The sequence below is a fragment of the Lissotriton helveticus genome, chromosome 8 (genome assembly GCF_964261635.1).
Source record: "Lissotriton helveticus chromosome 8, aLisHel1.1, whole genome shotgun sequence".
Lineage (NCBI taxonomy): Eukaryota > Metazoa > Chordata > Amphibia > Caudata > Salamandridae > Lissotriton > Lissotriton helveticus.
In genome coordinates, this window is record NC_136069.1 from 1,722,567,795 (window position 1) to 1,722,590,581 (window position 22,787).

Genomic DNA, 22,787 nt, shown 5'->3' on the forward strand with positions numbered 1-22,787 from the left:
TACCAAGGTTTGCGTTAGCTTGCACAGCTTCACGCCAAATTGGTGGAACCTCTCTCATTGGATATTGACGATTTTGTTTCGTACTACGTTTCTCTAATTCTCTTGGTGAACGAAGGGATGGGTCATTCCTATAACTTAAAATCAGTTCCATCGCTTCTTTTATATTTTGTCCAACTATCATACCTGCAGCAAACTCTTTCTGAACATTAATTAATTCTCCTAGATTTGATTCAGGGTCATCCTCTTCCAATTCCTCACGTAGAAGGAAACACATTTCATCGAACACATATCGTTGTGTCGGTTCGTTCCATTGCATAAATGTATCTAATACATCTTGTACATTATATCTTCCAACTTTCGAAACCCATCTAAGAGCAGTGGAATCTAATATTCCTCTTTCTTCAGTACTGGGAAGCTGACTACGTCTCTGCACAGAGTCAGAGGTAGGAGTCTTAATCAGAGTTTTATAGAAGGGAGATAGAATATTAGAGACAGAATCAGTGATTCTTCGACGAACAGAAAGCGGAGTCATAATATTAGCAGAGGCAGTGAATAGAGTAGTAGTTGGAACAGATAGATCAGGAACAGTAGGAGTAGCAGGCAAGATAGCTTGTGAAGTAGCAGGTGTGAGCGACACAGGCATAGGTAAAGAAGCCGGCAACCCTAGAAGAGGGGTTGTCGAAGGAACATTAATATTGACCACAGGAGGTACAGGAACTTGATTCAGGGGAGCGGGAACAGGGACACCAGGTTGTCCAGCAACCGGTAATTGAACATTCGGTATAGGTGGAGCCGTAGCACCCTGTGCATACGGTGGGGGTGATCGTAACAAGTAAGACAACAGGGGATCCTTTTCAGGGTCCTCTACTATCTTAGCCGTACTCGATGGCAAAGCAGGATAGCACTTGTCTATCGCTAAATTACGCTCTCTATCGGCCACCTCCATCGCTTTCTCAGACTCGTTGAGTTGCAGCTGCCTAGCAGACTGTTCTAAAGTCAACTCTTGCTCTTTCTGTTCTTTCTTCAACTTTTTAATTTCTCTCTGTTTAGATTCTTTTCGCCAATAACGGAAAGAATCAAACATTGCCGGCCGGGCTTTCTTCTTAAACAACCTTCTTTCTAGATTATCGAGAACTTCAGGTTCAAAACTACCATGTAGTGGCCAACTAAGGACACCATCTTTCTCTGTGTAGTGGATCCATATCTCGTTATAAGAGATAGGGCCCACACCAAACTTGCAATAAAGATCATAAAGGGGAGTTCCAATCGGAGGAACCAAACACGAGTCCTCCAACTGGGAATCACTGTTGCAACTAAAACAAGACAACATACAATTTTTCCGACTTACCATTTTATAATCCGGAACACAAAACAAACAAGACACAAACAGAAAAGATGCGCACTCGAACCAAGAACTTAGGCCTACCAGAACTGACAAATGTATCGATACCTGAACTGAACAGAATGATTATCGTAACCAGAATAACCAGTGATAACCTTACAGAACTGAACTGAACTGAGAACTAAAAGGATTATCCAAATAGGAGCAACCCTTACAAAATAACCAACTAGCAACCACTGAATACTTAACTGAGGCACTGAAGACGTCACCAAGGAGAAACCCGTCACGTTTCGCCGTACTGAGGACTGCACCTCGGGTCCAAGACAGGGCGACGGTCAAGGCAACGGACCACTGCAGCCGTCTGAACGGGAACCCTCGTGGAAGAGAACGTCAGGGCCACTTTTGCGATATGCCGGGATCGATGAAGTGGGGCGCCTCCCTCTGAAATCTTCACACGAAGCTCCTCGAACTCTTCAGGCTTTTGGATCGGTACCGAATGACGTCGCCCCACGTTGGGCGCCAATTGGAGTTCTGGACTTTTTGGTTCCGTCCAGAGGTGTCAGGGATAACACCCGAAGACCCCGGAGTTCCACCTGTCTCGGTGCACAAAACAAACAGAAACACGGGCTTCTCGATGGTGGCGTCAAAGACCAAAGGTTTATTACTGCAGGGACACAGAAGTCACAGAAACTACACATGGGCAGTATCTAGGAGCCTGTTCGATTTGTACAAAGAGGGTTGCTCCTTATATACTAAATATTGGGCTTCAGGCAAATTCTTTACATGTTACCACAGTTCTAAACATTCGTGTCTTAAACAATAAATATTTGGCGTTGCACAGGAATCGTCAACAGTATCTGATGTCAAAACATTACGAATGAGGGGTTCCCCCTAGTCCATCATAATCCCATGTCAATTCTTCATTCAAGACCCGGACCGCCTCATCGTAAATTTCGTTACCTCCCCCTAATAAAGGCCCAGAAAGAAAGGAGCAGGGCCAGGTGCAGAAGATAGGAAGACAGGATAAGAAATGTTTGTGGGTCGTAAATGGGCACGGTTACCAGCTTCGGCCGCCTAATCATGATCAGGCCAACGAACACAAGAACCAGTATAGCAGGATTGGCCTCAGGCTGGGGAGGCAGTTCTTGCCGAGTCATGCTGCTACAGCGTTGCTGGCCTAAGGTGCACGTGTCACTCGCAAGGTGAATCGCCGGTTAAGGCCTACGTGTTCTTAAATAAAAAGAAGTCATTGCGTGTCCATTGACTATGTGAGGGCAAGGAATACAAAATGGCTTCCGTGTTCTAAGATGGATGCCATGGGTAAATCACAAATGTGTTGGTAACAGGAGTGCTCTTGCTCGTAGCATCGCGAAAACACCAGGATATACTAAATGGATCATTTGCGGTTCACTGATACCAAAATTATGTATTTACGACAATGTTAACAACACGAGTAAAATCGTCACGGAACCTCAACTCTTGAGTGTTGGTGATCGAGGCCCTCCTCCACCCGCAGGTTTCCCTGCGCCTCATCCCTGGTGGTCCAGTGGACCTCTGTCTCCTTTCTTTCTTTCTGCTCCTTCACTCGTTTTTCTCCCCTTTCTATCTTTCACCTTTCTGCACCTCTGTTCTTTTGCGCCTTATTCCTGCCCATTTCCCTTTCTCTCCCTCTGCTCCTTCACTCGTTTTCACTCGTTTTTTCCCCTTTCTATCTTTCACCTTTCTGCACCTCTGCTCTTTTGTGCCTTATTCTTGCCCATTTTCCCTTTCTCTCCCTCTGCTCCTTCTCTCGTTTTCACTCGTTTTTTTACACTTTCTATCTTTCACCTTTCTGCTCTTTTCTGCATCTCTGCTCTTTTGTGCCTTATTTCCGCCTATTTTCCCTTTTTTCTTTATCCCTTCTTTCCTCCCTTTACCTTTCCCCGCCGCTGCTGCCCCCGCGGCCCCTCCCCCCCAGCACGACCGGCCCAATCCAGCTCCCCTCCCCGCTCCCGCCTCCCAGCTGTCCAGCCCTCCCCGACCCCTACTTAATGGCGGCCACTGCGGGGACAGGCGAGCAAGACCACTGACTCATTGTCAGTGAAATTGCTCTCCCACCCTCGCAGCTCCACCATTAAGTGAGGTGCCCCTGCCCCTGCACTCTTGAGTGTTGGTGATCGAGGCCCTCCTCCACCCGCAGGTTTCCCTGCGCCTCATCCCTGGTGGTCCAGTGGACCTCTGTCTCCTTTCTTTCTTTCTGCTCCTTCACTCGTTTTTTCTCCCCTTTCTATCTTTCACCTTTCTGCACCTCTGTTCTTTTGCGCCTTATTTCTGCCCATTTCCCTTTCTCTCCCTCTGCTCCTTCACCCGTTTTCACTCGTTTTTTTACCCTTTCTATCTTTCTCCTTTCTGCTCTTTTCTGCATCTCTGCTCTTTTGTGCCTTATTTCAGCTTATTTTCCCTTTTTTCTTTATCCCTTCTTTCCTCCCTTTACCTTTCCCCGCCGCTGCTGCCCCCGCGGCCCCTCCCCCCCCCCAGCACGACCGACCCAATCCAGCTCCCCTCCCCGCTCCCGCCTCCCAGCTGTCCAGCCCTCCCCGACCCCTACTTAATGGCGGCCACTGCGGGGACAGGCGAGCAAGACCACTGACTCATTGTCAGTGAAATTGCTCTCCCACCCTCGCAGCTCCACCATTAAGTGAGGTGCCCCTGCCCCTGCACTCTTGAGTGTTGGTGATCGAGGCCCTCCTCCACCCGCAGGTTTCCCTGCGCCTCATCCCTGGTGGTCCAGTGGACCTCTGTCTCCTTTCTTTCTTTCTGCTCCTTCACTCGTTTTTCTCCCCTTTCTATCTTTCACCTTTCTGCACCTCTGTTCTTTTGCGCCTTATTTCTGCCCATTTCCCTTTCTCTCCCTCTGCTCCTTCACTCGTTTTCACTCGTTTTTTCCCCTTTCTATCTTTCACCTTTCTGCACCTCTGCTCTTTTGTGCCTTATTCTTGCCCATTTTCCCTTTCTCTCCCTCTGCTCCTTCTCTCGTTTTCACTCGTTTTTTTACACTTTCTATCTTTCACCTTTCTGCTCTTTTCTGCATCTCTGCTCTTTTGTGCCTTATTTCCGCCTATTTTCCCTTTTTTCTTTATCCCTTCTTTCCTCCCTTTACCTTTCCCCGCCGCTGCTGCCCCCGCGGCCCCTCCCCCCCCAGCACGACCGGCCCAATCCAGCTCCCCTCCCCGCTCCCGCCTCCCAGCTGTCCAGCCCTCCCCAACCCCTACTTAATGGCGGCCACTGCGGGGACAGGCGAGCAAGACCACTGACTCATTGTCAGTGAAATTGCTCTCCCACCCTCGCAGCTCCACCATTAAGTGAGGTGCCCCTGCCCCTGCACTCTTGAGTGTTGGTGATCGAGGCCCTCCTCCACCCGCAGGTTTCCCTGCGCCTAATCCCTGGTGGTCCAGTGGACCTCTGCCTCCTTTCTTTCTTTCTGCTCCTTCACTCGTTTTTCTCCCCTTTCTATCTTTCACCTTTCTGCACCTCTGTTCTTTTGCGCCTTATTTCTGCCCATTTCCCTTTCTCTCCCTCTGCTCCTTCACTCGTTTTCACTCGTTTTTTCCCCTTTCTATCTTTCACCTTTCTGCACCTCTGCTCTTTTGTGCCTTATTCTTGCCCATTTTCCCTTTCTCTCCCTCTGCTCCTTCTCTCGTTTTCACTCGTTTTTTTACACTTTCTATCTTTCACCTTTCTGCTCTTTTCTGCATCTCTGCTCTTTTGTGCCTTATTTCCGCCTATTTTCCCTTTTTTCTTTATCCCTTCTTTCCTCCCTTTACCTTTCCCCGCCGCTGCTGCCCCCGCGGCCCCTCCCCCCCAGCACGACCGGCCCAATCCAGCTCCCCTCCCCGCTCCCGCCTCCCAGCTGTCCAGCCCTCCCCGACCCCTACTTAATGGCGGCCACTACGCGGCCGCGCAGCGGCCGCGGGCTGCGGGCGCGCCGCTGGTGCACCGAAGGCGCATCAAAGGCAAGCACGTCTGCGCCCGTCTGCGACCCGTCCGCGACCAGCACCAGGAACCCTGGACCTCCGCCCCGCCAACGCTACGACCCAGCAGCACTCCACGCACTCAACCCAGGCTGCAACAACAACTGCAAGCTAGCATCACCAGCCGACACCCATGGACCCTTCAGCTGTCACCGCTGCCGGCACACCTGCAGCACCGCCAAGAACACGGATCCAGCACAACCCGCCCACAAGAACCCAACCGAACTGAAGACCCTGCAATGCATCCTCCTCAACGTCCGATCCCTCCACAAACACGCCACAGAAATCTGGGACCTCCTCGACAGCACAACCCCAGACGTAGCATTCTTCACCGAAACCTGGACCAACACCACCTCGGGACCGGACATCGCCATCGCCATCCCCCAAGGATACAAGATCTCCAGGAAGGACCACCCCATCCACCCAGGAGGAGGAATCGCCATCGTCCACAAATCCAGCCTCCGCCTGAGCACACTCCCTGACGAGTCCACAGAACTGATGGAACATCTTCACTTCAAGATACTGGCCAGCCCCACCGCCGCCCTTCGAGGAATCCTCATCTACCGACCCCCTGGACCCCGCGGACCCTTCGCCAACTCCATCACGGACATTATCTCCCCGCAGGCCATCGCATCCACCAACTACACCCTGCTGGGAGACCTCAACTTCCACCTCGACAATCAACTGGACCCCAACACCACATCCCTCCTGGACAACCTCCACAACATTGGACTCCGCCAGATCGTGACCGAGCCCACGCACTCAGCAGGACACACCCTCGACCCCCTCTTCACTACAGGAAACTCCATCACCTTCAGCCACACCACCGAACTCCCATGGACCGACCATCGTTGCGTCCACTTCACCTTCAGAACACCCACCATCCACAGACACCAGCACCTGCTTCCACAAAGAAACTGGACCAAAATCACCGATGACCAGCTCACCTCCTCACTCAACAACTCCACCCAACCATCGCGGAAAACGACGACCCCAACACCGCAGCCCGAACCCTGCATAGATGGATCTCGGACAGCACCAACACCATAGCCCCCCTCAAGAAAAACAACAATACCCGTGCCAAGAAAGCCAGATGGTTTACCACCGAACTTCGAGAGTCCAGGCGCACATGCCGCCGCCTCGAAAAGGCCTATCCAACGAGCCCAACACCGCCAGACGCAACTTTCGAGAAGGCATGGAAGCCGTCGCCAAATGGATGAAAAACAGCTGCCTACAACTAAACACCAACAAAACAGAAGTACTCATCATGGGCCCAAACCCCGACGCCTGGAGTGACACCTGGTGGCCCACCGCCCTCGGAAACCCGCCAACCCCCACAGACCACGCACGCAACCTGGGAATCATCCTGGACTCCGAGCTCAAAATGGACCGCCAGATCAACTCTGTCTCATCTTCCTGCTTCCACACCCTCCGCCTCCTTCGTAAGACCTTCAAATGGATCCCCCTCGAACACCGAAAGACAGTCACTCACGCCCTGGTCACCAGCAGACTCAACTACGGCAACGCACTCTACGCCGGAATAAACAAAAACCTCATCCGCAAGCTACAGAACATCCAGAACGCCGCCGCAAGACTGGTCCTCAACCTGCCAAAACACTGCCACATCTCCCAGCACCTGCGCACACTCCACTGGCTCCCTGTCGAGGCGAGAATCACCTTTAAGATGCTCACCCACGCACACAAGGCCCTCCCCGGCACCGGACCAGCATACCTGAACAGCCGACTCAAATTCCACGCACCCCAAAGGACCCTACGATCAGCCCAGCTTTCCTACGCTGTGGTCCCCCGCACCAGAAAGACCAGATCGGGAGGCCGCTCCTTCTCCTTCCTCGCGGCCAAAGCATGGAACGCCCTTCCGCTCCACCTCAGACAGACAACATCGCTCCCCATCTTCGCAAGAAACCTCAAAACCTGGCTCTTCGACAGACCCCCTCCTTGATGGAATGGAACCTGCACCCCCCCAACCCCCCTCCCACCCCTAGCGCCTTGAGACCCTTACGGGTGAGTAGTCGCGCTTTAACAAACTCCTGATTGATTGATTGATGTGTGCAGGGATCGCTGCTGAGATGAGCTTGTTTTTTTTTTTTTTTTAAGAACCTTTATTTGTTACCTCAAGGATATACACGTATGGGCCTACAACCACCACGGCCGGCCGCTAGTCAAGTTGTAAGTACAGCGAAGCAACATCGGAGAATACAGCAACCCGAAAATCAGGGTCTAACAATAGTCCAGGATATAACTTGTATTCAAGCGTACAATACAAAATTCAGGATTCGAGAAGGTTCATTTTACAATAAAGAAAAATGCAGAATCAGTGTCACACGATCATACAAGGTCCTACAATAGCTAGCATAAAGCAGGAAATCCGCAAATAGTGCAAATACGTGCGAAGTATTGGGGGTAGGGCAGCCAAGTCAGGATAAATGTAAATAACAAACACGTTACGCCATAAGGTTGCGCCCCACCCCTCAAAAAGAAACATACTGTAGGAAACATGAGAAACGGCGACACCAAAAGGAAAGACAGACAAAGGGCCATAGAAACAAAGAAAGGACAAATTAACAAACCCCGTCCCCCTACCCCCCACCCCGCATCCCTGCAGAAGGCCACGGCCTATCCCCCCCCAGCAGCATGCCTGTCGCCCTAAATAGAGACCCGAAATATAGAAGAAGAGAAGAAAAAGAAAAAGAGGAGAAAAAAGAGGAGAAATGTGGGGAAGAGCCATCGATCTGGCCACCCGCCCCCCCCCCACCACCACCCCGCACAGTAAACATTCTAAAAGCAAGATCAGGATTGCAATGGAAAACAATAATCTCCACTAACACAATCAATAACATTCCCGCTGAGTGTCCCCCAAATCACCGGCAGCCAACAACAAGTTCCATCATGTCCTAGACGGTTTCACCCCTGGCCTTTTCTATCAGTAGTACCAACATACATCCACTTATCAATCGACACACAGAGCAGCGTGGAGGGTCCAAGAAGTCCTGCCGGACCGAGCAGTGTTATTACTCCATGGGACCTCAGCCCCAAAACCCAGTCGAATATGAATAGCGGAAATCCAACTGTGTCTGCAGCAATCCCGAAAACACCTTCCAGTTCGAACACAGTCTCGCCAGCCAGGGAAAGAAAGTCACACCATCCAACAAGCCCTGAAACGCCGCCGGGGCAGCCCAAACCATAGAATGACGTTGTTTACCCAGCCGCCGAGCAGACAAGGGCCCCGACGAGGCACCCGCATGTACAACAGATCTGTCCGAAGCGATCTCATGAGCCGGATATTCCGGCGTCTCCACGAACCGAGGTGTAGCTGGAAAACCCATCACTGACGCAAAGGCAGGCACATCGGCGCTTCCTTGAGATCGAACTATGTCCTTGTGGAACGGCGGTACAACAATGGCGGCCATCCTTCTTCCCAGATCTCGGGCGTCCCGGAGAAGGGTCATGTGCAGGGTTGTTAGCGCCGCCAATATATCTCTGGATGTGGGCATCATCTCGTGTCGCCAGACCTCAGGACTCTCTCTCACAGCGGTTTCTCTGTCTGGATGTGGTCTGCGCAAGAGGGTGCCATCCGCCATCTTAGCTGACCCGGCCTCGCCCTTCTCCATCTCACCTTGGGACCGGCCCCACACCGGGGCGCAACAGGATTCACCACGGGGACCCCAAAGGTCAGGGTAGGCTTCTCAACGAAGGGTCACCAAAGGGCTAAACAAAATCTCCGCCGCTCCCCGTGAGCCGCCCGTCAAGTCCGGGAAAAGTCAGTAATCATGCCCGGACACAACACTGGAAAGGGGGCCAGGTATCGCGCACTCCCCTCGACCCTGCTTTACTGCACACCTCACAAGGCACTCCGCTAGACGCATTGGGTCAGCACTGTCGCCAGCGGACCATCGGACCATCGGTGCCCTCCTGCCGACTCCCACCTCCACCAGTGGCCGCTGTTGTCACAGTCGCGGCCGGCTGTTCGCCTCACTCGACACCCCGGTCCCAGCTCCGTGAAGGCCGCAAAACAGTCGGGGACATTTCCACGGGTCTGCCGCACGTAGAAGCCTCAGAAGCATACAGTAAGTTAAAGTTATCCTTCGTCTACTTAAATATGTCGTTGCGACTCAGGATATTCGCCAGGATGTATGTGCGGGGTGAGAAGGCTCACAGAGCCGAGCGTCTAAGCAGCCATCTCGGTCGCCAGCTAGGCTCCTCCCCTGAGTTGAGTTTGTTGAGCAGAAGTGAACTGTGAGTGAGGCCTTAGGAGAGGATTGTCATGGACACCAAAGATTACCAAGAGGGTTATTCTGAGATCACTCCATTGTTGCTGCTCCTCAACAGACTGCAGAACCCATAGGATTTCACCCATTTCCCCTCAAGGCTCACCTGCAGATACGTCTCCAGAGCGGCCCATAAAGTCCAGTCCTCCAGCTTGGCCCCTTTCTCGAGGTAGTTCTTGATGTGCTGCTCTCGGCACTCTGGGTGAAGGTCTCCATGAGCTCTGCTCCTCGGGATTCCCAGCACCTTCTCGCTCACGTAGACTGACCAGAGGTTGCAGGTGGCCTCCGTGGTGTTCGGACTGATGTTCCAGCCCCAGCACTGCTGATTGTGACCCAACTCGTGGATGGGACCCCAGATCCCTCCACTAATTAAATCAAAGTTAGTCAACTCTTTAGCGGAGTCTGTGTGGGCCATGATGGGATAGCCAGCGTGCATCCAGCCTGAAAGGAGAAGAAAAAAGATGACAACTGCTGCATCCCACAGAAAAACAATCAAACACTGCACATGAACAACAGCCTTGTACACTCAGACAACAGTCTGGGTTGCTGTCTCTCTTTCTGAGACTCTTTTGAAAGTCAGAGTCAGTAAGTGTCATAAGCGGGCGATGATATCTGTGGTACCCACACATCACTTCCTCCTGTTCCAACACTCACAAGCATCACTGGTTCAGCATGGCTCATAAAAATGATCTCTTTAAACTAGTTTGATGAAAACACACTAGACAGGGGAGTCTGTGCACATAAAAAACAAATTGACTTCATTCTACCCTTCCGCTTTACTAATCATTTAAAAGTTACAGGGACTGTAGGCGGCTGTTGAATGACAGAGACCAAAGTATTAATTAGAAGTGGAAGTAGCTGCGTGTGGATGCAGGGGGTGAACCCCTCACCTGGTCGACCGGCACCAAAAAGGCAGGTCGGTGTCTTGGATTCAGAAGGTTATCCTAGCCCGTGATAACGCCCAAATCCTCTGAATGAATGACCGGCACAGGGTACGGTGTAGTACTCTGGCCTGTTGGCACATCATGATCTGTCTTAATAGGAGACTGCAGAGAGTCTGGGGTAGAGGGCATGTCCAGTGTAAGATGTCCCATATGCAGTCCCCCCTCTGGTATACTAGCAGTACCGGAAATGGGTGGCAACACATCTGTACCAGAGGGAAGAGAAACATGAAACATGTTTCAAACTTGTTATGATGAGGCGAGTAACATAAAGCAAGATGTTGAGGTTCAAGGCCCACTCAGAGCATTCATGCTGCGGTCTAGGGTCGCATTTGCACTTCTAAAGCGAAACTCATGCAATTTCACTCATTCTACCCAAACACATTAGGTGTGGATAAGAAGGAGGAAGTTATCTCCTGCCCCCCGAACCCCAGTCTTGTCTTCAGTCAGGCTACTTGAGGAACGTGCTCTAGTAATATCCTGCATAGACTAATTAATATTCCTACCTAAGTCAGCAAACACAAGGAGATGATGGACGGAGCGCTGACACTTTTCAGACACTCACCCCCAGTCACAGATCTGGTTTGAACCCTTCATTGTTCTTTAGCTCACTCTGCCACCCCAGTTCAGACCCAGCCATATTCAAATCAGTCTTGACCCTGTGCCTCAAGGGAACAGTCCAGCCCAAAATGCCAAGCAATATCTTCCCTGAACCGGAAACACACATCCTGGAAAAGGTTTCAGGATAGCACCCTTCATCAGCCAGGCTAGCTTGAATCCTGTGGCAAAGTGAGTAAGGGACCCTTGTCTGGGCATAACTTGCAAACTTAGGGTGAACAAAGCAAACACAATGAGATGATGACGGAGCGCTGAAACTTTTTAGGCACTCACCCCTGGTCACAGATCTGGATTGAATCCCTCACCGTTCTTTAGCTCACTTCACCACTCCAGTTCAGACCCAGCCATATGAAAATCAGTAATCACAAAGAACTGAGAGGCAACCAGACCAGCATACACTGAAATGACGGCAAAATTGCCAGGCATAGACAGAAGAAACAAGAGATTATCTTTGATTATTTGATCCTTTATTTCATATTCATTGGAGTACTTGCATACAGCCAACTCGTTTTGCCCATATCTAGGCTTCTTCAGGGATGCAATGTATACAAATATGGCTTACATTAATCCATTCATTATTGCAAGTCATGACCACAATTGTAAATATTTACATTTAAATACAGCCCATAAAAGGAAGGCTCTGTCACTTATTCCAACCCATTCCATCCACCAAACACAGGGAAGTTAATCTTGCTTACCATCCAAGAATACGAGCTCCTCAGTTTCTTGGCTATTCCCAGTGCAATATCTTTTTAATGAAACAGAAGCTACAAACAAAAAAGTTGGAGTCACATATTAAGCCCCACAGATGCTACTCAAAATTCTGTGTTACTCTGTAAAGAAGTACAGGTTCTCTTGGCAAGGGAGCCATAGAGAGGGAGCCTGTATCAGCAGTAGGTCATAGTTGTTATTTCCATTACTTCATGGTGTGAAAGAAGGAAAGAGGATGTTGTCCTTTTCTGAACCTGCACCTTCTACGCCTCTTCCTCAAAAAAGAGTAGTTCAAAATGCTCAGGCTCATCCAAGTTTGGTCGGCCCTAGACCTGTAAGACTGGATGGTATTGATTGACTTACAAGACATATATTTCAACATCCTCGTCCTGCCGGCACACAGATGCTACTCACGGGTCACAGTGGCCAGCAGCACTCTCAGTTTGGTGTGCTATCTTTCAGCCTTACCAGCAACCCTTGTGGATTCACAAAGATGATGCCAGTGGTCACAGCTCGTCTGTGAAGGTTGGTGATTTCAGTCTTCCGCTACCTCGATGACTGACTGTTGAAGGCGGGCTCTCCCCAGGATCTTGCCAGTCACCTTCAGACTACTGCAGACCTCCTGCACTCGCTGGGGTTCACTATGAACATGGTTAGGTCAGACCTGACTCCCTCTCAGATGCTCACTTTCATCTGCACAGTTCTGGAAACAGTGCAGGTTTGGGCCTATCTTCCCGAGCAACGAGTCCAGGATTTTTGGGCTATGATTCAGATGTTTCAGCCTTTATCCTGTATTTCGGTGAAACTGACCTCTAGAATGTTGATGGTTTCCATCATCCTGCTGGTGACAAATGTCTGCTGGTGTATGCAGGCTCTGCAGTGGGACCTGAAGCTCAAGTGGGCTCAACATCAGGGGAACCTTTCTGTCGTGGCCTAGAACTCTAAGGGGAACTGCAAAATGCCTGCAGTGATGGTGAACAAACTGCACTGGGTCAGTGTCCCACCCCTCTCCCTTCCCCAAACACATCTAACAGTAGTGACAGATGCATCATTCCTGGGCTGGGGCAGCCATCTCTGAGAGGTGGAGATCAGGGAGCTACGATGGAGTCTGAGTTCCAAATCAGCCTGTATGAGCTTCTGGCAAAACACTTGGCATTAAAAGCCTTTCTTTCTTTGATCAAGGGAAGGCTGGTGCATGTGTTCATGGGAAACCCCACCGCCATGTGGTACTGCAGCAAATGGGGTGGGTGAGGTCATGGACCTTGTGTCAAGAAGCCCTGAGCCTCTGGAATTGGCTGGAATGTCAGGGCATTTCCCTTGTGGTTCAGCATCTGGTAGGAACTATGAACGCCAATGTGTGCAGACTCAGCTGAAGATGCCTAACGGATCACGAATGGTGTCTCCACCCAGGGGTGATGCATGGTCTCTTTCAGCAATGTGGAGAGCCTTGGTTCAATCTGTTTGCCACTAGGGGTGTGTGAAGAATTCCTCTACGCCTCCAGAGTTTGAGGAGTTTTACCCACTTTGCGCTCTGTGCGCAGTTCAGCAAAACTCCTCGAAGCGATGCGGAACATATTTTGTTCCCGTAAAAACCACCGCAATGGAGCGCACACCGCTAGCCCCTCCTCCGGATCGCCCCTCGGGATTCTGGTACTTGTAGTTCAATAGTGGATCACCTAGGTGGGTGCAAGTCGATACTTGTTGGACTGATGCATCGAGGCCATTGACGGTTGTTTGGCGGCCTTCTCCTCCACCCCTAACCATTTCTCTACTGATGAGGGAAGTTATCCCGAAACCCGAGCCATGTCTCGGGCGATGCCCAAAAACCCGGGACATGTATCGGGTCTAGAGATTCATCAGTCCAACAAGTACCGACTTGCACCCACCTGGGTGATCCACTATTGAACTACAAGTACCAGAATCCCGAGGGGCGATCCGGAGGAGTGGCTAGCGGTGTGCGCTCCATTGCGGTGGTTTCTATTAATTGGCTCCCTTGAGCTTTGAGCCGACGGGCTCCTGGATGCTGCCCTGCGTGCCGGTTCGGGCATCGAGGCCATTGACGGTTGTTTGGCGGCCTTCTCCTCCACCCCTAACCATTTCTCTACTGATGAGGGAAGTTATCCCGAAACCCGAGCCATGTCTCGGGCGATGCCCAAAAACCCGGGACATGTATCGGGTCTAGAGATTCATCAGTCCAACAAGTACCGACTTGCACCCACCTGGGTGATCCACTATTGAACTGCAAGTACCAGAATCCCGAGGGGCGATCCGGAGGAGTGGCTAGCGGTGTGCGCTCCATTGCGGTGGTTTCTATTAATTGGCTCCCTTGAGCTTTGAGCCGACGGGCTCCTGGATGCTGCCCTGCGTGCCGGTTCGGGCATCGAGGCCATTGACGGTTGTTTGGCGGCATTCTCCTCCACCCCTAACCATTTCTCTACTGATGAGGGAAGTTATCCCGAAACCCGAGCCATGTCTCGGGCGATGCCCAAAAACCCGGGACATGTATCGGGTCTAGAGATTCATCAGTCCAACAAGTACCGACTTGCACCCACCTGGGTGATCCACTATTGAACTACAAGTACCAGAATCCCGAGGGGCGATCCGGAGGAGTGGCTAGCGGTGTGCGCTCCATTGCGGTGGTTTCTATATTTTGTTCCCGTGCCTGGCTTGCCAACTGTAATTTGTTGAGCGCTCGCGGGACAAAGATCACGCTGGACCTCCTCTCGGCCAGATTTCTCAATGCAGGCGGTCACGGCAGGTTGTGAGCACTCACGTTGAGCAATCTGCCTCTTGCTTTGAGGAAGTTGCCACTCAAGTAGAACGTCTACTTGAGTAGTAGAAAGCAGTAACGCCCTTCGGCATGGCGCAGAGTGCCATTCGCGCTGATTTTACAGGGCAAACTTCAAGCACTTAAAATCAGTGTGAGCCGCACGACTTAACATACTCTGCTGCTGGCGGGCGTCTGCAGAGCGCAACATAGTTTAGCCTGTCACTTCACAGAGTTCCGTGGGGTAAACTCTGCAAACGCCACCCAGGCCTATTTGCTACGGCTGAGAATGCGCAATGTCCGCAGTTTTGTGCGCTGGGGTTTCCAAGGCGACTCTCACTCTGAGAAGCTTTTCGTCTCGAATGGAGCTCTGGCCCAATGTATGTCTTTCCACCAATACCACACCTGTCCAGAGTTCTCAAGGAAATCAGGAATGAGCAGGCAAAAGTAATTCTGGAACCTAAACCTCTGAGGCGGAAAGCCGGAGGAGCTACTCGTTTTTTTAAAAACTGTTTATCCTGTGTTGTTGCATATTTTAAAACTTTGTATCCTCACCAGAGCTCTTTTCTGGGCCAAAACGCCAACCAGGCTTATCACATTCAGCGGAACTAGCGCTGTTTCGTGAAATTGTTTCTTCACGGCCGCCATCGCTGCAGACGTGAGGCCACGCCCACCTGACAGGCCACGCCCACACACCCCCTCTCCCTAAATGTGCCCCCACGCAAGCGCAGCAGACGAGCGCAGCGGGAGCGCCGTTTGCGCGCCGAAGGCGCGCCTAAGGCAAGCCCGTCTGCGCCCGTCCGCGCCAAGACCGCGACAGGCGCAGGAGACTCTGGACCCGGACTCCCCACTGTAAGTTACCAGGCCAACTTTCTTTTACACCTACGCACTGGCAACAACTGTGCTTGTAAAGTTGACATGAATACCATCAAGGGGCCATTCAGCTGCAGGCTATGCAGATGGACCTCTTCCCCAGTCAAGACCACAGTCCCCCAAACAAACCTTTGGGACAATAGTCTACTTTTTAAAGGAGGGTTGATCAATGCACGCTCTATGTGCTGCCACAATCAAGACATAAAAGACCTCATCCAGGAATTAGACCTTGACTGCCTTCTCATAACCGAAACCTGGCTTACGGACAACAGCAATCCTGACTTAGCCGCTGCCCTCCCACAAGGCTATACTATTTTCAGGCAAGACAGACTGAAGGGGAGAGGCGGAGAAGTAGCCCTGTTGCTACGAAACTCCTTCAAATGCCATACCTTCACCCTTGACTCCCTAAAAGGAGCCGAATCCCTTGGTTTTTCCATCAAACTTAATGAGTCCGCTTCCTTCTCAGTAGGACTTATCTACCGCCCCCCAGGTACTGCTACCAGATTTCTAGAAACTCTCAGTGATGCCCTAGGTCAGCTCCTGACCCGATACCCACATGTCATTCTCCTGGGCGACTTTAATCTGCACCTCGACTCCACAGAGGACGCTCAGGCACTAAATTTCCACCAAACTTTGGAAATTTTCAACCTTCAACAAAGGGTCAAGCAACCCACTCATCTAGCCGGACACACACTAGATGGGGTCTGTTCTAACTTTCCCCTTCTAGAAACCCAAACCCCTGTCCCACAAATTTGGACAGATCATAACCTGATCCCGTTCTTCATCAGAACCCCACGCCCTAAAAACTCAATCAAACCCAGCCCACTTTCAGAGAACCACGTCAACTGGAAAACGGTAGAAGACACCTTCAAACTCAAGCCTACCATTGAGACTCAGATCCCTAGCCTGACGGGTAACGTAGAACAGGACTCCAAACTCTTCCATAACTGGATACAACATGAAATCAGAGTACGCGCCCCACCTAAATGCACCAGGAAAATAGATAAAAAAGGCAAAATAAACGCCCCCTGGTTCACGCCAGAATTAGCTAAGGCCCATCTACTCTGCAAAAAAGGTGAACGCAATTGGCGTAAAACCTACGACAGTACGGACAGAAACTCCTATGTCCAACTAAGGAAGAGTTACCACTCCATTATAAAATGCGCCAAAAAAGACTTCTACATCAAAGCCATCAATGAGGCGAAGCAAAAACAAAAAACCCTGTTCGCAATAGTTAAAACCTTCACTCATCCCAAAGCTTTACAGCCCGAAATACCTCCCTCCCAAGATTTCTGCGATCAAATAGCAGACTTCTTTGAAGAGAAAATCAACCTTATTCAGAAAGACTTTCCCCCATACCAAATCTCCCAGTCCCCCACCCTCTCGGAACAAGTAGGAAAAATAACTGGAAATCTAAAAACATTCTCACAGGTCAGTCTAGCCCAAACCCGGGAAGGAATTCTAGCGTGCAAGTCAGGTGCCCCCTCCGACTCCTGCCCTCCTAGAATTCTTCACCAGCTGATTGAAGTTGTTAATCCCATCATAAACAAAATAGTAAATACCTCCCTCAGCACAGGCACTGTTCCTAGAGAATGGAAACAAGGCATCGTAAAGCCCTTAATGAAAAAACCGAATAAATTCCCCTCAGACCTTACCAATCTTCGCCCAATCTCACTCCTCCCAGTTTTGGGAAAAATTACGGAACAGATAGTCTACAGGGAACTCAAAAACCATCTAGAAACTAACAATATCCTCCACTCCCAACAATCAGGTTTTCGCCCCCATCATTCAACGGAAACAGCTCTGATAGAATTGACTGATTCCATAAAACTATTACAGGACCAAAGAAAGAACGTCGTGCTGATTCTATTGGACCTCACAGCAGCGTTCGACACAATCTCCCACTCTATACTCCTGGATAGACTTAAGGACATTGGTATCTCCGACCTGGCATTGGACTGGATAACATCCTTTCTAACAGAAAGATCACAATCCATCACACTAGGACCTTTCAGCTCTGCAGAGAAAAAGATTCGATCTGGAGTCCCACAAGGCTCCATTTTAAGCCCCCTGCTTTTTAACGTCTACCTTATCCCCCTCATTTCCCTGATCGAATCATTCGGCATAACTGTTACATCATACGCCGACGACACCCAACTCATAGTCCCGTTAGACGAAAACTCAACGAATGCCGAACAAAATCTTAAAAACTGCTTGAAAGACGTCTTTCTGTGGATGGAAACAAACCACCTTAAGTGCAATACAAGCAAGACCGAAATCCTCCCCATGGGGAAAAATGTCAACTTCTGTCCTAACCTATGGTGGCCAGAGGACTCCACTGCTCCCCCCAGACCGTTACAACAGCAAGAAACCTCGGAGTCATATTCGATACTGACCTATCCTTTGACCAACACGTCAGGAATGTGGCCGGAAGCTGCTTCGGGATTATCAAATCCCTAAAAAATTCTTTGATTTCCTACCAACAGATGCTAGAAAGGCGGTAACCGTCGCACTAATCCTCTCGCGCCTTGACTATTGCAACGGTCTAATGGCAGGTGTGAAAAAAATCACACTCAAAAAACTGCAGAGCGTCCAGCATTCCACCAACAGACTGGTGCTTAAACTCCCCAGGAGGTCCTCAGCATCAACTGCTCTGAGAACCCTCCACTGGCTGCCTCTGCTCAAAAGGATTCTTTTTAAGATCCTAATCGTTGCCTTCCGGGCATTTAACCACACTGGCCCCAAATACCTAATTAAACGCTACCCACACTACAACCCCCAGAGGACCCTGAGATCCTCCAACAATAACCTGCTAAAACTCGCCAAATTCAACCTAAAAACCAAAGGGGGTAAAACCCTGACCCATCTATCCTCCAGAGCATGGAACTCCATGCCGCCCCATCTGAGGTCACAAACCAAAGAAACTCAGTTTAGAAAATAGCTAAAAACATGGATCTTCAGTCTCCCAGACGAGTATGTCTTGGCCGCCATCTAACCCTGCCTCTGTAACTCCAAACTGTATGCATACTTTCCAGTTAGCGCCAGGATGCTCCTTCCGGAGCGTTAGTTGCGCTCTACAAATACCAAAATACAAATACAAATACAAATTCTTGTGGCTCCTGGTTGGGCATGAGTCTGGTATCCTGGCTGCCTCTTCCGGAGGATCTTCTGTCGCAGCAAGAGGGCAGGGTCATTCACCAAGTCTGCTTCCTCTTTACCTACATGCGGGGAGATTGAGTGGCAACAGTTGACAGCTTTCATCCTCCCTTCTGAAGTCTGTGACATGTTTTGAGTAGTCGGGCATGTCTCCACCAAGTCTTCATTGATATAAGTTTGTGTCATGGTGTGCCTACCTCACAGTTGAACCCCTTTCTGCACCTTTATCCAATGTCCTTTTGTTTGCCCTATCTTTGGCTCGGCATTGCTCTACTTTTGGCACTGTCAAAGGTATCTTTTGGCACTCTCTGCATTCCTGCGGTTGCCAGAACAACCTTCTCTTTTCAAATCTCCTGTTGTAGCCAGGTTCCTTAAAGGTCTGTTGGACATGTTTTCGCCCACGTCATTTATCATGCCTCCATGGGACCACAAACTTGCTCTCACTTTCTTGATGTGTGCGCCTTCTAATCTTTGCACAATTGCCCCCTTCTGTTTATCACCATTGAGACTGCCCTTTTAGCGCCCATGACATCCGCCATCCTCCCTACAGCTCCTTTTACCTGAACAAGCTGATCCTCTGGACATGGGCCTCCTTCCTTCGGAAGTTTGTCATTCCCTTCCATATAGTCCATTGCATTTCCCTGCTTACCTTCTTTGCTTTATTTCTCCAAAGATTTCAAAGAGTATGAGAGACTCCACTGACTCAACCAAAAAGTGTGTTGTTATTTTACCTTGAGCGCACAAAAGTGTTCCAGGAGGATGATCAACACTTCATGGACAATGGCTGAGCCAAAAAAGGGAGGGATGTGCAGAAGCAGACCATCTCATGATGGATTGTCCCGTGCATTAAGATCTGTGACGCAATGGCCAAGAAACACGGATGTATGACGTTACAACACACACTTTTACAACGCATACCATTACAACACATTTTTTACACCGCAACATCCATTACAACGCACACCATTACAACGCATAACATTACAACGAATACTTTAAAATTACCTTTACAACGCATTCCACTACAACGCATAGTACATTTACAACGCATACCATTACAACGCATTACACTACTTTGCATATAAGGTAAGTGTTGGATAGTGTAGGGGTTAAAATTACTATTCTAACTCCAGGGGGTGCAACAGTAGGGTAAGTGTTGGATAGTATAGGGGTTAAAATTACTATTCTAACTCCAGGGGGTGCAACAGTAGGGTAAGTGTTGGATGGTAAGTTATGCGTTGTAATGGTATGCGTTGTAATGACTGCGTTGTAATGGTATGCGTTGTAGTGGTGTGCATTGTAGTGTCATGCGTTGTAATGACTGCGTTGTAAATGCATGCGTTGTAATGGATTTTGCATTGTAAAAGTTTAGTTGTAATGGTAGTGCGTTGTAAAAATTGCGTTGTAAACGTTGTATACCAAGAAACACCCCCCTGAGGGCTTGAGGGCTCACATCACCAGAGCCAAAGCTGCAACCACTGCGTTAGCGCTGAGCATTCCTCTCCTGGACATCTGTCAGGGGGGCGATGTGGGGCTCACTGCATTGATACACAAAACATTACTGTTTGCACAGTCAGGTCAGTCGTGATAGGCACTTGGCTCATTCAGTCCTGCTCAACTTTTTTGTCTAAGTGGGTTTGCAGACCATCTCCCGTGAGGTATTTCTTGCATACCCATTCTAAGGTCAGGAATCTGTGGCTAGAAGTCTCTATCAGATTAACAAGTTACTTACCTATCGTAACTCCCTATCTGGTGGAGGCTCTGTCTAGCCCCAAATACTTTACCAACCCTTCCATCCTCCGTGCAAACTGGTTACGGTGTAAGGGACACCCTTTTCAGGGCCTTATTGCTCAGTTTTCACTGTGGCTCTCCGCTCCTGGCTTGGAAAGTTAAGAAAGTAACTGACGTCAGTGCGGTGAGGTGGTGCCTATATAGGTACTGCGCACATCATTTCCAGTGAGATCAGCAGTTACGCATTCACAAGACACATTTGCCAGGAAGTGGTTGCAGACACAAACGCAGCAGTGGGCAGGCAGTTCCCCATCATCTATTCCAATAAGTTGATTCTGTTTTTTATCCCCATTTCACTCCAAGGTATCTTTCATAGATTCCCATGCGATCTCCCCTCATCTCGACTAGAGGCTCACCTCAGACATTACATTTATGGGTTTGCATTTCCACTCTTATGCAACGAAATCTGAGTTGTGAAGTCCTCAAGGAGCGCTCTCACCTTATTGGCTGAAGTGAGGGCCCTTTAGAATGAGGTGAATTGTCTAACGCAGTGGGCACTGCCTGTGGCTTTTAACGCTGTCAGTGCCCGGCACTGCTATTGTAAAGTTACAGAGGGGCTCCCACTTCAACGACTGGGAATGATCCAAGAATGTGAATCTATGAAAGACACCAATGCTGCAGAACCACAGTTACTGGTGAGTAACTTGTGTTTTCTATTGTTTCCTCATAGGAGTGGGATAGCCGACAGCTTCTGCTTCCAAGTGGAGTGATTTGCATGATACTTCACATTGGAGAAGAGTAATATCTTAGGGCCAGATGTAGGAAGCCTAATACCGGTCGGTAAGGGCCAAAATTACAGAATTTCGGCCGTTACCGACGGGTATTAGGCTTTTGGGATGTAGGGGCCTAATTTAAGGAATCAGTAATTTACCGAATCGGTAATTTAAGGAATCGGTAAATTACCGAATTCTTAAATACCGATTCGGTAAATTACCAAATCCTTAATCAATCAATCAATCAATCAATCATGCCATTTGTATAGCGCACTACTCACCTTAATATAGGTAGCACTCAAATGAGTGCTTTTCACTTGTAAGGATTCGTTATTTACCACCAACTACAAGTTGGTGGTAAATAACGAAAACCATTAAAAAAGTAATTTTGTGATTTTTTAACAGTGCCATGTGGCAGACATACATGCCTTTAGGGCATGTATATGTGCCACATGTACACCCATGCACTATACAGGGGTGCAACATGGTGTCAATGTGACACCCTGCCATTCTTGTAGGTCTACCCCCTATTATCGATTCGGTATTTACCGAATCAGTAATTCTCACCTATGGGCCTCCAGGCCCATAGGAATGAATGGGGAATACCGAATCGGTATTTACCGAATTTTACCGATTCGGTAAAATCATTATCTACATACCATTTACCAATTCTAAAATACAGAATCGGTAAAATTCGGTATTTTAGAATTTGTAAATTATATTTACCTACATCTGGCCCTTGGAGTCTAAATCATAAAAATGTTTTTTTCATATGTGAGTTAATTCTAAAATCTAAACAAAATTGTTTTTCCATCACATACGTGGTTTGCAAATAACTTAAGTTTTTGCAGGCTGATGACTGTTCAATAGTAAGAGAAAATCAGTAGTCTTTGTGGATTCCTGTATTACATTTTTTGCTGTGACCTGTTAATCATGTAGAGTGCTGACGACGAGTGCAGCTGATGCTGATTAATCGTCCATCAATTAAGGATTGTGGGAGCCCAGGCAATGGGAGAAGCCTCTTTTTGATAAAGTGTTTTAATTCTGAAGTCATTTAATTGCTGTTTATTACTGTTAAGTAATCTATATAACACACACATAGGTTCTTATTATTTCCACTGTAAAGCTACAAAGTTGATTATTGGAGGCAATCAAAGAGGCAAGTCCTTATTCTAATCCTAATCAACACTGAGGCATAGATGTTCTTAGACTAAATACACTTTCAATGTTTTTAATTAACAAAATCTAAAGTTTTTTAATAACTTACCTAAAAATCAGCATTTAGTATTAGATTAGAGGTACTAACTTAGTAGTAGTACCTGTAGTTGATGGTGCCGTTGCTGACCCAACCCCATATGTTCTAGAATAGTGTGTGAGTGACCGAGAGACATCAGAGCAGCTTCTTGTTAAAAGGCCTGATTACGAACGTGACAGATATCCCATCCGCCAAATTACAATACCATTATATCCTACGGAACTTGTAATATGGCGGACGGCATAGTTGTGACAGAGTATCCCATCTGCCAAGATCCTAACCAGGCCCAAAGTTATGATGTGGGAGTTTGAAATACATTTATTA

The 22,787-nt window shown here is 49.0% G+C and overlaps 1 protein-coding gene across 1 annotated transcript in view; it reads right to left on the bottom strand.

Moving 5' to 3' along the window:
- Positions 1-22,787, bottom strand: part of LOC144774152 (TRPM8 channel-associated factor 2-like) — a 63,246-nt gene that overhangs the window by 13,145 nt on the left and 27,314 nt on the right. The window contains exon 4 of the mRNA XM_078659169.1: positions 9,745-10,079. Coding sequence (XP_078515295.1) covers positions 9,745-10,079 — 335 coding nt within the window. The remainder of the gene's footprint in view (positions 1-9,744; positions 10,080-22,787) is intronic.